The sequence below is a fragment of the Thunnus maccoyii genome, chromosome 16 (genome assembly GCF_910596095.1).
Source record: "Thunnus maccoyii chromosome 16, fThuMac1.1, whole genome shotgun sequence".
Classification (NCBI taxonomy): domain Eukaryota; kingdom Metazoa; phylum Chordata; class Actinopteri; order Scombriformes; family Scombridae; genus Thunnus; species Thunnus maccoyii.
In genome coordinates, this window is record NC_056548.1 from 18,949,671 (window position 1) to 18,964,685 (window position 15,015).

Sequence of the window (15,015 nt, forward strand, 5' to 3'; positions counted from 1 at the left end):
GATAGGGAGACAGCCATGCCTTCCACCCAATAGAGAGCCCCCTACCGAACCACTCCAGCTGAACCATTGGACCTATATTACATTTTTGGTACAGGAAGGATTTTTGATACAGTATATAATCATGTATTTTAGTATTTTTTATATATATATATATATATATATATATTTTTTTTTTTTTGGTAAAGTAGTCTAGCTCGAATGTCAAGGAAGGTGGTAGGTAGGCAGACTCAGCAGAATATGAATATTTATTTACAGTGCCTGTAACTCAGGCAAAATAACAAAAAAAACACAAGGAAAAATAACTCAGAAAATTAATTCATAGTAAATCAAACAAAAGGCATGTGTTTGCGGGAGCACAGCCTCAACTCTCCTTCACAGGAGTAAAAACCTCAACTGACTACATAAGGTGTTCAGTTCACACATAGACCCATTCAGCCAGCACCATAACAAATAAGGGGGGCCTACACAGTGACGTTAATACAAAGAAATCAGATAACATGCTTTGACTCATTTACGTGCTCATTTACATTACTAAATGGCTTAATAAAAAGTATGTTTTCCTAATACTTAAACAAACAAAAGAAACATTCCTACAAAAAAGAAAACCCCTCCACATGGTTTGGCCCAGTGATGTCACCATGACATCATCAATACCATAAATTCAGGAACTGCCAGGCTGGCCCCTACCAAATAGTAGTCCTACATGGTGGATCTGAACAAAGGAAAACACAATAGCAAGTATGAACAAAGGAACAAACAATTACAAAATTGTAAACCATGCAACATAATAAAAAAAAAACTGAAACTAACTTATGGCTGTGTGTTTGCTTTAACCTTTAATGTAAACTGTAATATAACGCTAATACAGACAAGACCCGTGATAGTAAGTGACCCCTTTAAGACAGTCACTCCTCAAAGGAACGAGACAGGAAGTCAGCCACAACATTCTTGTGTCCTGGTCGGTACTGGAATGATTTGGCTGTAGAGACAGATACCACCTGGTAATCCTTGCATTGGAATCTTTCATTCTTTTCATCCCCTGCAATGCACGAGGGTCAGCCTCCAGCACAAATTCGTCACCAATTAAATAATACTTCAAAGTGTCTAGAGCCAATTTCACCGCCAACATTTCTTTCTCAATAGTAGAATACCTCATTTCCCTTGTGAAGAGCTTGCAGTCTGTGTCCTGTACTGGCCTTTGGTCCTCTCCTCCACCCTGCAGCAACACAGCTCCAAGTTCTGCCCCAGAAGCATCTGTCTGCACCGTAAATGGACAGCTGAAATCTGACACTGCAACACAGGCTCATTACACAAACAGTTTTTCAGGTCCACAAAAGCATTATCAAACTCTGGAGTCCATTTGACCTTGTTAAGGCTGGATTTACAGGTCAGGTCGCTAAGAACAGCTGACCTAGCAGAGAAATTGGGAATAAACGGTGACGGTACCAACCAGCCAAACCCAGGAACAATTTTACCTTCCTCTTGGGTGGTTGGAGGATAGGCAGCAAGGGCTTCAATCTTACTCACTTGAGGGTGGATGACCCGACCTTACCCCCAATGATGTATCATAGGTACTCCACCTCTGTCTTGGCGATGTGACATTTGCATGCGTTGATGACCAGTCCAGTTAGAGGATCTGTTGAGGGACATCAGAGAGGTGTTGAATTTGATCCTCCAATGTCACACTGAACACCACAATGTCATCAATGTATAGCACAGTGTAGCTATCAGCTCCTCTCAGTACTTCATCCACCAGCCTCTGAAACATAGCTGGAGCTCCATGCAGACCATAAGCCATTGTTCTGAAATGATTAAGTCCACTAGGGACCCTAAATATTGTTAAGTCTTTAGAAGACTCAGTCAAAGGCACTTGCCAATACCCTTTACAAAGGTCAAGTGTTGTAAGATACTTGGCATTTCCCAAGCGTTCAATCAACCTCTCTACTCTTGGCATTGGGTAGGCATCAAAAGCAGAAACAGCATTCAGTTTAGAGAAATGGATACAAAATCTCTGTTTTGTGTCATCTTTCTTGGGGACCAACACCCCTGGACTACACCACTCACCTCTACATGGCTCATGACCCCCATGGCAAGCATGTCTTCCACCTCCTGCTTCAGTGCAGGCACCAAATTAGCTGGAACTCTGGAGGTGGTGTCCCTAATGGGCTGTTGGTTGGGACAATGGAGCTGTATGTCATGTTGGATGAAGTCTGTGCAACTGGGCTTGGTGCTAAAGAGCTCAACAGACATGATGGCCTCTAGTTCATCCTGCTGGTCTGCTGCAACCTGACTTAGAACTGGGAGTGACTGCTCTTCACCTGCAGAGGGAAAGAACTGCTCCTGTGGTTCCTCTTCTTCAACCACAATGCAAGCTCACAACTGTAGTGATGATGCAGGTCTGTCAAGCCATTCCTTCAACAAGATAACATGAAATACCTGTAACCTGAATTTTGCAATCTGGCAGCCTTGACCTTTCTTAGGGGAATGCCTCAGGATATCTTGTAGCATAGTCACACACCACTAAAATATACCTGTGACTTGTGCTGCTCCTCTCCAGTGGGCCTACAATATCCATGGAGATGCAGGAGAAAGGGATGTCTATAACTGGCATGATGATAGTGGAGCCCTGTCACCCTTCCTGCTTGTTGCTGTTAACTGGCACTGTGGACATGATTTGCAAAACTGAACTGTGTCAGCAAACTGCTGTGGCTAATGAAAACAAGTTGTCATTCTGGAGAATGTTTTGAGATGACATAAGTGACCTGTCCAAGGTATAGAATGAGCTAGCTGCAAGACTGTGGGCCTCAAGCTCTTGGTAACAACCAAATGGTCTCCCACCATGCTGCGATGATACAGTTGCTCACCCTTTAGGAGAAATACCTCCCTGACTCTCTGTGATCTCAGTTGAGTTAGGGACACACTTTGAAAATAGGGGTGCTAGAGAGAGGTCCTGCTTTTGAAGCTGGGCTATATCACCAAGTATAACCATTAGCTCTTCACATTCTGGCTCTGGAGCTAGCTCAACAATCTTTGTTCCCCTCACTTTATCCTGTCTCCTCTACTGTCTGCTTCTTTGCACAACCCTGGCTGGATCCCTCAACCTCAGGAACTTTACTGCCTGCAAAAAGTAACTCACTCCAGCCTAGATGTGGCTCTGACTGGTGCTCATTGTGTTTAGACCTGGTGACTGCAATCATACCCTCACATGAAACACTGGGATCCTTTCACTCTACCCTGGCTATCAGATCCCTACCTAACGCCACTTGGCAAGGACATTTACTCATTACTCCCACTGACAGTAAATACTGCTGGCCCTCAACTTGAATATTGACACTGGCTATGGGGTAGTCTACATTGTCACTGTGAAAACACCAAACTTAAACTTTACCACTGAAGGTGACATCCCTGGGGAGACAATCCTGCCTGATAAGAGTGTAGTTACTACCTGAATCTAAGAGGGCAACACACGGTCTTTCTTCAGTAAAAACAGTGGTGAGCTCTTAATGACTAGGGAGTGCTAGCTCCTTGACTTGCCCTTACTGACAATCCAAGGCTCTGGTGAAAAGCTCATGTATGTTTTACTAACCTGCTGACCTGGACATTCTGACTTAAAGTGACCTGTGCGACTGCAGGACTGACATACTGAGGGGCCTCTATGCTTAAATTTCCTAACCCAACTGCTGGTTTTACTCAGCGGACCTTGCTTTGAGTTCCTGAAGCTGTGCCCATTCCTATCCTCTGTCCTACCCAATGATGGAGGGCGGGGCTGGGTCTGGGAGAGGTATAGCTTTTTAGTGGGCATCGGGTGACAAGGAAAGCTTCGGTCATCTCTGCAGCTTGCTTTGATGTGGTTGGGTTGAATTCTTTTACTCAGGTGCAAAGGTCGGGGTTGAGGACTCTCAGGAATTGCTCCATCACTATAGCATCTCCTTTTTGCTCCTTTGTTTCTTCTTTTTGGACCATCCACTTGTCATGCAGGTCTTTCAGGTGTGTCTGCAACTCTTTGGGAGTCTCCTCTCCATGGTGGTGAAGTGGGACCTCATTCAGTAAGTGTCTGTGTTTATTTCAAATTTTTCGATAATGGCACTATTCACCTATGCATAGTCCATAGTCCCATCAATTTCCATAGCTACAAAAGCAGCTTGTGCCTTACCACTGAGAGGTGGAACAAGATGTAGTGCGCACTCCTCCTGTGGCCACTGGCATGCACTGGCAACTCTCTCAAAAGTTGTTAGGTAGTGTTCAATCTCTTAGTCTTCATGATATGATTACATTTTCGGGCCTTTCCACTCAAGGAACCTTGCCAGACTGAAAGACTGTGCTGTAACAGAGGTCTCCTGAAGAAGGCAGAACAGGTTGAGGTACAGGTTGCTCCACAGTAGACCACAGAAGTGTTCTGAGGTCATCTGCTGCACCTTCCAAAAAATAAATCAAACAAAAGGCATGTGTTTGTGGCAGCATGGCCTCACCTCTCCTTCCCAGGAGCCAAAACCCCAACTGATTATATAGGGTGTTCAATTCACACCTAGACTGCTTCAGCCAGCACCATAACAAATAAGGGGGACCACACAGTAATCTTAATACAAAGAAATCAAATAACATGCTTTTACTCATTTACAAGCTCTTTTACATTACTAAATGGCTCAATAAAAAGTGAGTTATCCTAATACATTACTTTAGAATGCATTAAATGGACAAAAGAAACATTTCTACAAAAAAGAAAAACCCTCCACTTGGTTTGGCCCAGTGATGGCAGCATGACATCACCAATACCATAAAATCAGGAACTGCTGGGCGGGCGTGTCCAAAACAGTATATCTACATGGTGGGTCTGAACAAAGGAATGAACAATTACACATTGTTCAAACCTGCAACATAATAAAGATAAATGAAACTAACTTATGGCTGTGTTTACTTTAAAGAGGACCTATTATGCTCCTTTCAGCTCTAAATTTTTATTTTTGGACTCCACTAGAGTAGCTTGGCATGATTCAAAGTTCAAAAAACTCCTTATTTATCTTAAACTGGCTCTTTATGCAGCCCCTCAATATACACAGTTTCTCCTACGCTCCATTTTAGCTCCTGTGTCTTTAAGGCCCCCCTCCTGATGAGCCCACCCTGTTCTGATTGGCCAGCTTTACGAATCGGAGTTGTGTAACTTACCATCAATGCAAACCAAACATTTCCAGCTTTACTGCTTCAAATTAAAAGCTTTTAAATGAATAACTAATGGGACACTTTTATTGTGAAGAATTTACAGAAGTAAAAACATGTTCCTCACTGAATTAGCAGAGCTTCATTAGCGGCACTAAAAACCGGTTGAAATAACAACATATGGAGCTATTTGGAGCTATTTGTTCAGCAGATCAGTCAGAAATAACACAGGGAGGAATAGTACAAGCAGAAACAGCCACAGTGAGATGTTTTATAAAGAGCTGCAGACAACCAGCACACCTCTAACAGGTAACCTACTTATTTTACTTTGCTGTGCTGTGTAATGGTGTCATGGCTTGGCATAACTACTCCGGGAGCGGAGCACTGAACTTGCGCGCTGTGCATGTAGCAGATGTCCATATAAAGAAATCCATCACGAAGTGGCGTCAGCTTGGGCTGAAAGTAGAAAAAACCGTTGGAAACCGAGTGTTCAGAGCAGTCTGAAGCTGCTGCTTTTTGCTCACAGGGATTACTGGTACATACATTTACCTCGTTAATTGACACTTTTAAGATGAACATCCGACATTGTGACATTATATATATGCCTGAAAATAAGGAAAAGCATAATACCTCCCCTTTAAGCTTTGATGTAAACTGTAACATAATGCTAAAACAAACAAGACCCAGGAGAGTAGGTGATGCAATGTTACAATAGCAATGGTAAATTATAGCAAAATGAACACATTTAGAAAATAATATGGTGTGATGTATAAGATGAACATGTAAGGGACAAATGGTGCAATATATATATATACATACACCTACCTTCACCTCCTTCTACCTAATCAGATCTTTAGGAACATCTAAGAAAGCAATATCATGGTATTTTGCATAATTTATTCTAGCAATGGAACTCTTTAAACTCAGTGTGTCCACAGCTGTGTGATGTTAGGCCTTTCAGTGAAGTTTTTGTTGTTGATTTAACACTAAATGGTGTTTCATTGCCCTTTTCTTAGTAGGAGGATAGACACTTTATCTGTCCAGGTTGTCTGGAACACAAGTTCATTTTACAGTCCTGGGAAGCCAAATCAAGGAAAATGTTCCAATAGTCAACTAATTTACTGCTCTTCACCCGAAAGCAAAATTTACAATCCTTATTATATCCTTACATATGTATATCTCTAAACTCCAGTTCCTGTGAAATGGGGCAGACTTTCTGTAACACCACAACATCCTAAAGTGACCCACCAACATGAGTGCTGATACAAGATAAGGAGGATCTGACTTACTGCTATGAGGAATGCAATGCAGTTTAAACTATGAGAGGAGTATTGAAGATAAACCAGGCTTTTCCCAGAAGCAGATAGACGTGGGGGGAAAGAGTGAGAGTGAAAACGAAGAAGAGAACAAGCAAAGATAAGTAAGGGAGGTCTGGATTATATGTTAAGCCTCATTACTCAACCTCCCACTCAGTTTAATAAAGTGAGAGATAGAGAGAAGGACAGTGAAATAGAGTGAAAATGCAAACAGAAATAGTGCACAGCATGTACTGTAATAGTGTGTGTGTGTGTGTAGCAGTGTGGGTGTCCATGTCTCCCCTGTGACCTTGTGCTATAGTAGAAGCTTGTAATAAAGCAGCAAATTATGAATTAAATAAGTGTCAGTGAGCTATTGGTCTGGGAACACAGCAACCATGCCCACCACACTACATTTAAGAATGTGACTTTCTGCCCTCAACTTCATCTATCATCTTGTAAAACGATAACAGCCTGCGTGTGTGTGTGTGTGTGTGTATGAGCACAAATGTGTGCTTCCAAGAATTTCCACTGAGTTACTCACGACAGTCAGGCCAGTCTTAACATACCTCAAAACCCCGAAAACGTGTTAAATGGTCAGATTCCGGATGCATTCCCTTCAATGAATTCAGACCCGAGATGGTAATTTACTTATTTGTCACAACAACACAATAAAATCACACTAGCAGATGGTAATTTATTGTCTTCCTATGTTGAAGTGGTGTTTTGCAATGATTCTGGTGATAACTTGTTTCATGTACAACTTGTTCTCACTGATATGTCTGAGGTTTGTATCATTGCGTGTACACAATTTGTATGTGTCACCTGTACTTCCAATTGCTCTCAGACAGAAAATCCCGACTCTGATGTGAAGGATGTGGGGCACCAAGCACAGCAAGGGAACCGCATGAGACATATGGCGTTGATCAGAGCCAGTAGTCCTATGACATCACTGTCACATAATTGACTCTCATCGTCCGTCACTCTCTTTCCTCCTTTGTTGTCAGGACAAGGCAAGGCTGCAGCTATTGAAGTTTTCCTCTTTCACGTGATTATACTGTTGACTGTGGGCTACAATATTAAAGACTGCTATGCATCTGGATATCCTACTCATACAGATCTTTCCCAGCCGGATATTTAGCAGACAGTTGGGCTCTTCCTTTCAAGGATTTGCTGATTTATTAATGGAAAAACATGTAGGCCTTGAATGGGACAATGTAATGTCTGCTTCTGTAGCTGACGCACGCTCGTTAAGGATTTAATAGTCCTAATAAATCACAAAACACTTCGGCCCTCATACTGGGTTGAGAGTTCTGCATTAGATAGCAAGTAACCATGGCAACAAGTGATCACCAGAAATTGTCAACAGTAAGTAGGTGAGGAGAAATATCTGAATCCTGTCCGCTGATGACATCAAGAGCTACAATAAAGCAGCTGCTATTCAAAATGTCATCATGAGACACATCATGCAGTGCAGTACAGATGCTAAGACATGTTTCAGTGTAAACCAACGAAACCTCTCAGAGCTTCCTCCAGTATGTTGAAGGGCAACAGCCAGGGCAGTTATTGTGCTGTCTTACCGTTATGCATTAAACAAAGTCAAGCTGTCCCTTCGGTCTTGCCAAGTTCATTGCTGTAGTTGTTTCTCTAAGAGCAGCCATTCCTTTTTCAGTGAAGCTGCGGTGATACACTGAGCAGATTACCTCTGCTGGACTTGTTCATAAACAACAACCACATGCTGCAACATATAATAGAAAACATGATAATATCCGCAGGCCTGATGGGAATCATGATGTGACTCCGTCCCTGCGGTATGTATCCATGTTGTCATTCCTCTCTCTCCATCCAATTATCCATCCTTTTGACTTTTTATCCACCTCCCTGTCCCTACATACAGTACCTTCCAGAAATATTGACATGATGTGAATACTGACAGTCATATTAGGTGTTGAACTTTCTGGACTTTTTATATAACACACTTTTCAAGTAATCAAACTACTATTTTTTGGAAGAACTAATTAACTAGGTTAATCAAAATTATTACATTTTAAATCTAATAACTATATCAAACCAAAAGCTGACTGTATGTAAAAAGTTATTCTTCAGGAGTGTTTTTAATCGCTAAATTTCAACCTTAGTCATAGTAATGTACTGTTTTTTATCAACCTTCAGTAGTAACAAAATTATAGTGTTTAGCTGCATCATTATTGTCCACTTAGTTTTCTTTGGATTTCACCTCATTTCAGTATAGTATATTCAGACAAACGGTCGACTTTAGGGGGGAAATATATGGCAATAAACACTTTTATGATCTGGCAATGAGAGGAAATAAAAGTTAATGAATGAGCTGAAAAGTGGTGGTCAGGCTGGGGTCTTTAAAGAGAGATAGTTCAGATTTTTAGGAAGCCTACCTGATTTCCCAAGGATGGAGAGTCCTTTCAGACCATCCAAAAACATGGGGAAGAAAGCAGAAAGGAGACTAAATTCTTTATGTCTTCACAAATAATCTATTTAATTAACCACACTGTGAAATGATATGCACGGGATTTCTACTTTGAGAGGCTCAAATCTAAAAGTGTTCCTGGACCTTTTTAGATGGGCTGAAAGGACTCCTGTTCAAGATCATTTCTGTTAAATAAAGACAGGAACAATTCTGTCTCTTTCTCTTTTTCTCTCTGTAAAGCATCCAGAAGCAACTTAGTCTAAGAAGTGATAATTCGTCCTACGAATGCACATTAGTGCTGTGGTCAGTGGGACGCAAGTTAAGGCAAGGATAAGAGACAGGCAATATATCTGATATATCCAAGCCCTCTTAAATCTCTCCTCTGCGCCTCTGTGTTTATTACGCATCATGTTGTTTCCTGTTACTAATGGTCCAATCGATCCCATTTGTCGTAGCCCATAGGGACATGCTACTCGCACAAAATCAAGCTCTGAGCTGAGGTGATGAGAGAAAAGGTGCAGTGTGTAAGAACGTGTCTTTCCAATTTTCTGATGACATTATTCTTAATCACTGAGAGAAAGTCTCCCTAAACAAATCTCTCCAGTATGCACAACCACTGAAACCGCATCCTGGTGTTTTTCAACAAAATGCTAACGTGGTGACAGCATTTGAAATGTTTCACAGCGTTGTACGTACAGTCATGATGTGTTGTGTAATTCCTAAAACCAGAGGTATCATCTATCAGTGAGCGCAGCATGAAAAAAGTAGGAGGAGAGGTGAGCTAAGGTGAAAAGAAGAAACAAAGGGAGGAGGAGGAAAGGAGAATTTAACTTTGCTAAGGCTGCTGGGTAATATCTGCGGCTTGGAGACATTTTATGTAAGATGCTCGGTGTAATCTGGAAAACAGCAAAGGAGGTCAGAGATGTATCTCCTCGCAGAGTAGGGACTGTGAAGCTCCTCGGAGGGGAACACAGGCAGATGCAGACACACACGCACAAGAATAAACGCACAAGTATGAAAGTCTCAAGAGGAAATACATGGCTCAACAATGCAGCAATTCATCACAATTAAGCAGATGTAAACCTATATGGTGTATAACCCTAACACCCAATCTATCAGAGAGCTGCCTGTTGCCTCTGGTCTCCCACAGTTTAAATCTGTCTCCTGAATATTGGAATATCACTCCGACATACACCTACAGTAAATCATATACTCACACTGCCTGCTGTATAATCCATCCCCGGTTCAGTCCCTACTCAGTGATTTAAAGCGATTGCTTTAGCAGTGAAGCTATCCAGTGCATGTCTTCACCCACACATATTCACAGCAAGTAAATCAGTTATCATAGGAAGCTGGATGTTGTGTGTGGGATGTCTGAGGCAGTAGAAATTATGAGACAGAAAGTTTTTTTTAAGAATGATTGCTTCTAGTTTGATTGCCACGTGTTAAATATGTGGTCCTGCATGGAATACAATTAAATATTTCAGTTTTTTCACTTACAAACTTGCATTTCCTTGTAGGGTATGTGAGAAAAGGGAGGGATCATTTTTGTTCTGAGACCCAGATTGGCTTCTAAATCTGCTAGAGGAAAAAAACTTTTAATGATTATATTACAATACATGATTTATTTTGCTATAATTGCAGTAGACATTGCTTTTTATTTGTTAATTTATAAGAGCTCTGCAAAGTAGAGCCAGATAAACAATTCTTATGATGTTCTTTTTATGTGTATAGAGATGCTGAAAAAGGGAACGACTAAATGCATTCACTTATACATGTTGAACTCTTTTTTTTAATTGCAGATGACTATTTTATGATACTAGTAGATCATTTAACGGAAGCCTTCCTGCAACAAGCCATCACACTTAAGCTGAGAAGGTGAAGGCAAAGGCCTCATCAAAAGATCAAACTGTTTCCTGTGGACCCACCAGGGACGCGCTCCACTGTCACCGCAGGTCACAGAAGAGGTGACCTTGGACTCCAATAACCAGCAGCAGATGAGCCAGCGCAGGAAGACACAGCGGGAGTACAGGAAGTGGCTCGGGTAGGAACATGTTTGGAGAGAGTGTTCTTTCGGCAAGAGGGGGGTCTCAGGTTTGTTTTGGGGGGCCTCAGTGACAACCCTGCTGCTTTCCTGTTTTCTTTCCTGAACTAGGTCTCAGGTTAACAGGGACAGATAAAACGCAAAAAAAGACACATTCCTCAGGAACACTCCTTTCTTTGGAAAATGATTCAGATGGAGGGTCATTAATTTTACAGACTACTGAAAGCCAAAATACAAATTCGTCAGTTGACAAGTGGTTGTTTTCCAAAGGGGGATGCAATATCAATAGTGACGCACAGTATGTGAAAATTTGTGATCAATGTGAAAGATGTGGTGGATAAATTCAAAAGGCAAGAAACACAAACTGTGGATTTCAATGATTTTGGATGCCAGTAGGTGGCAATCTTCTCAGCAAGGCTCAACAAGCACCTGTGTCCCACTGAATGAAGGGGCTACAGATTACAGGCTCTGGATAATTTCTGGAGGTGGTAATGACACTGTTATGTTGAATCCTTTTAGCAGTAAACAAACAGTCACTATTCAAACTCACAATTCAGAATAACAGAGCTGTATCAAGTGTAAGATAAAATATATGATAAAAACTAAAAAAAACTTTAATGTAAATAAAGTTTGTTGGTAAGTATTATTGATTGTGGTACAGGGCATGTCTGAATGACCTGTGGTTTGCTCAGATTCATGTCTGCCTACCATCACAATATCAAGCTGTGATCAGGCTTTAAATTACTCTTCCCACCGAGCGTAACATGCAAAAGCCTAACTGAATGTCCGATGGGCTCTTCTGGCATCAGTGGGACATTACATTCATATTACTGATTTTATCAGAGTCCCCGCCATTGTTGATTGCCTACGGTCTATGTCTTTCATTTCCCTCTGAGTCACAAGGCTGATCCAAAATTATTACTGCTGCACTGAGAAGGAAATTAATAAATCCCTGAGGAGGAAATTAGAGTTCCAGACAGTGTAGGTCCAATGTAATACATGCATGCACATTTATATCCTTTTTTTAGCAGATGCATCACGTAAGCTGAATCCTTGTGGACTTGTGAAGGGGGCAGCATGAGCAAAATTTTGTTGCATAAAGAAAGAATAGAGGTAAAATTCTCATTGCAATTGGCTATTGTTGCCATTTTATAAACTTGAATCTTATAAGCTTAACTAAACAAAACTGGAAAAAAACATCTACACTTTCCCAGCGACAGATAATTTACAGTGGGCTTTTGTACTGAAGATATAAATCTAAAAAAAAAAAAACAAACAAACATTGCAGGTTAATTAAACTGTCTGATAAATCATGTCTGTGAACTCTGCAATAAAACCATTTCCCTCTGGTACATGAACACTGACCAACATGTCAACAAACTACTGATTAGTCTACATCAGTTGAGCAAGACTCTGTATTGAGCAGGCAGCACTGTTGACAGATGCTGGGAGAGGAGTTGTGATTGGTCCGTGGCGGTGGGTGTTTCCGCATTCCGCAAAGAGCTGTCAGCAGAAGCGCAAGTTGGAGAGGGGACTGTCGCGTCTGAGAAGAAACCTCTTCAGTCATACCCAGGGGAATAACGGTCCACAGCCAGGGAGGAGGGATGCCTTACATGCTCATCAGCACGCAGATAAGACTGGTGTGTATCTTGCATCCGTAAACGAGTGTTATGCTTTTAAGGCAGGCGCGCTCGAGTTAGAGCGTCAGTGATTTATTTATTTGGCTGCGCAACACTGCGCATGCTGCTAATCACTCAAGGTTGTCACTCGCAGATTACAGTTATGCAGCGGCCTATAATATTCTGCATGCTGGCAATAGTAAACAGTTAAGGCTACAGACAGAGCAGCGTGCCTATGGTTGTGTTTTTTGGTGCCCTAAATTAAAAACACATGTTACTCAGTCGTCGGCCTCTTACTGCGCATGATCATTTTGTTGTCTGCAAGACTCACGACACCTAATTCTATAGTCTCTGAGTATTGGATGATCTATTTTTAGGCTGTCCAGTTATTGGAGATTATGATCCGCACCTGCCAGAGGGCTGCAAGTGTATTCAGTGACATGCAGCTTGAGATGCACAAATAACAGGCAGCAAATATTGTTTTAGCAAAGACATCCTGTCTTAGTCTAGGTCAGTTGTCACATGTAATGTAGCCTACATAATTGCTGTTTTTCAGGAGAGTGGTCCAACAAATGTGGGAGATGAATATTCTGATCCAGCACTCATGAATTACTTGGGAGCAAGGAAAACAACTATGCTGGGAAACAATTTGTGAGTATTGACAATATGAAGGGTTAGTTATTGTTGCGGGTGGACATAAAAAGTATTGTACTTGCAGAAAGTAGCTAGTCAAATACCTGAGAGATTTGTAGGTATAGTTTGACACACAGATCCATCCACAAAAGAAGACTTTAATGTCTCTCATAAGATGAAGACTTTCTCTCCTGGTTTGATATTTGGGAAACCATCTCCACCACCACTGCCCAACCAGGGAATAGTAAACTAGTAAACTGTAATGGCACTTGTCCAATGCTGAAATCCCCTGGACTCCCAGGTGAACTGTAAATGTGCCTACACTGGGCCTTGTTTACATATTTAGGAGCTTAACAGTGGTGTTTCTTTCATTTTGGCAGTTAACGTGTACATATTGACAACAGATCTGAGATCAGGTCACATAGAGGGAAAAAAAACTCTCAATGTGGTTGAGGAAGCCTGCTGCATTGCAGATTTAGAATAAACCATTCAAGCTGATGGAATACAGATCAGGGAAGTGTTGTCATTGGCAATCTGATTCAAATGCTGCTGGGAAATGAACCAAGGTGTGGAAGGAAGTGAACAAGCACCAGAACAATTAACAGCATTCTACTCTCCGAGCAAAGTTTACCGAAAGACAGAGAAATCCCACATCTGTGGAAAGTGGAATAACTTTGTGTTTATGCTCATTTAGTTCCGAGTACCATGTGGACGACCCACCTCGGTTGGTGTTGGACAAGCTGGAGAAGATTGGCTTCCGCGTAATGACAATGACGGGAGTGGGACAGACGCTGGTGTGGTGCCTTCACAAGGAGACAGACTGATTGATCATGGAGCGAGTGTTGACTGTATACAAATACCTCTATAAGCCTTTAAAAGGTGAATGAAACATGCTGAAGAACTTAATCGACTTTTTTTTTTTTTTTTTTTTTAACAGGTTCTTTCCTGTATATTCAATGTATAGGCTGTTAAAAATCAGCCTATTGTCAAATGAAAATGTTTTTTAAAAATTGAGATTATCCGAGACGTAAGGTTTCAGATTATATTGTTTAGGTTATAGGTCACCAATTTCCAAACCACATTTCAGAGCTTTTGTAAGACCCATTGCCAATATTGTTTGTTTACTGTTTGTTTACTAGTGGTGAACAAGCGTACAAGTGATGGCCTGTTTTACTGTTAATATGTAATTTGGCAGTAGGACTTGATTAAAGACAAATATAAAAGATTTCATCTCATACAAAAAGCCTCACCCTGCTCCCTACAAACAACTATGCTAGATATATTTGTGTAAAGATGTTTTTGTTAGTGTATCATATGCTTATGATTAAATGATGTAATGATGTGAATTGCTTGTGTACTTATTAATAAAAGAAAACAATTTGCAATCTTTTGTAAGATTTACCGCAGACAAAATGGAACACATGTATTTGTCTTCTGATAATCAATCGAATAGACACTAAACAAACATGACACAAAAAAAAAATAATTATGAGTGCTAGCTCTGTGGCACCTTACAGGGATGCTGCATGCCCCAAGATGAGGCACTAGCACTGCAGGCACACAGTGCAGGAGTCTGCCTGTGAGAGCCAAAAAACACTGGGTGGTTTCATTACAGCCCCAGGTCTGCCAGCGCATGTCTGGGGCCAGCCTGCATCACTAATCCGCAAACTAGAGCCTTTGCCAGCCAGCTCACAGCCAAACTCTTACCAGACCTGCTGCCTCACACATGACTTAGCTTCCACCTCCGCACTAAAGATCAAAAGGTGCTGGTGCTTCCTAGTCCTGTGACCGTGGAAGCTCCAGATACTGTTTGCATTCACTGACATG

At 41.4% G+C, this 15,015-nt stretch overlaps 2 protein-coding genes across 9 annotated transcripts in view; one reads left to right on the forward strand and one right to left on the reverse strand.

The window, feature by feature from the left end:
- Positions 1-227: 227 nt before the first annotated feature.
- dnajc17 (DnaJ (Hsp40) homolog, subfamily C, member 17) overlaps positions 228-15,015 on the reverse strand; it is a 51,847-nt gene continuing 37,059 nt past the window's right edge. The window contains exons 13-16 of one of the 8 annotated variants that reach the window (XR_006100457.1): positions 3,700-4,415; positions 2,065-2,661; positions 1,152-1,636; positions 228-1,039 (exon numbers count right to left, since the gene is read on the reverse strand). The gene's annotated coding sequence lies outside the window, so the exon portion shown is untranslated. Of the gene's footprint in view, positions 1,040-1,151; positions 1,637-2,064; positions 4,416-8,860; positions 8,885-15,015 lie in introns of all 8 variants that reach the window. The other 7 variants (XR_006100455.1, XR_006100460.1, XR_006100459.1 and 4 more) reach the window with 7 other exon arrangements.
- gchfr (GTP cyclohydrolase I feedback regulator) lies at positions 12,203-14,534 on the forward strand. The gene is made up of 3 exons (XM_042437032.1): positions 12,203-12,576; positions 13,112-13,206; positions 13,883-14,534. The coding sequence occupies exons 1-3, from the start codon at positions 12,541-12,543 to the stop codon at positions 14,010-14,012; spliced, it is 261 nt and encodes an 86-aa protein (XP_042292966.1). The 5' UTR covers positions 12,203-12,540; the 3' UTR covers positions 14,013-14,534.

What these genes read in the sequence shown, in the direction of transcription:
- gchfr (XM_042437032.1), top strand. Translation starts at nt 12,541, where the DNA reads ATGCCTTACATGCTCATCAGCACGCAGATAAGACTG. An exon ending in TCAGCACGCAGATAAGACTG is followed by an intron (nt 12,577 to 13,111) that starts GTGTGTATCTTG and finishes GCTGTTTTTCAG; the next exon opens with GAGAGTGGTCCAACAAATGT. An exon ending in ACTATGCTGGGAAACAATTT is followed by an intron (nt 13,207 to 13,882) that starts GTGAGTATTGAC and finishes ATGCTCATTTAG; the next exon opens with TTCCGAGTACCATGTGGACG.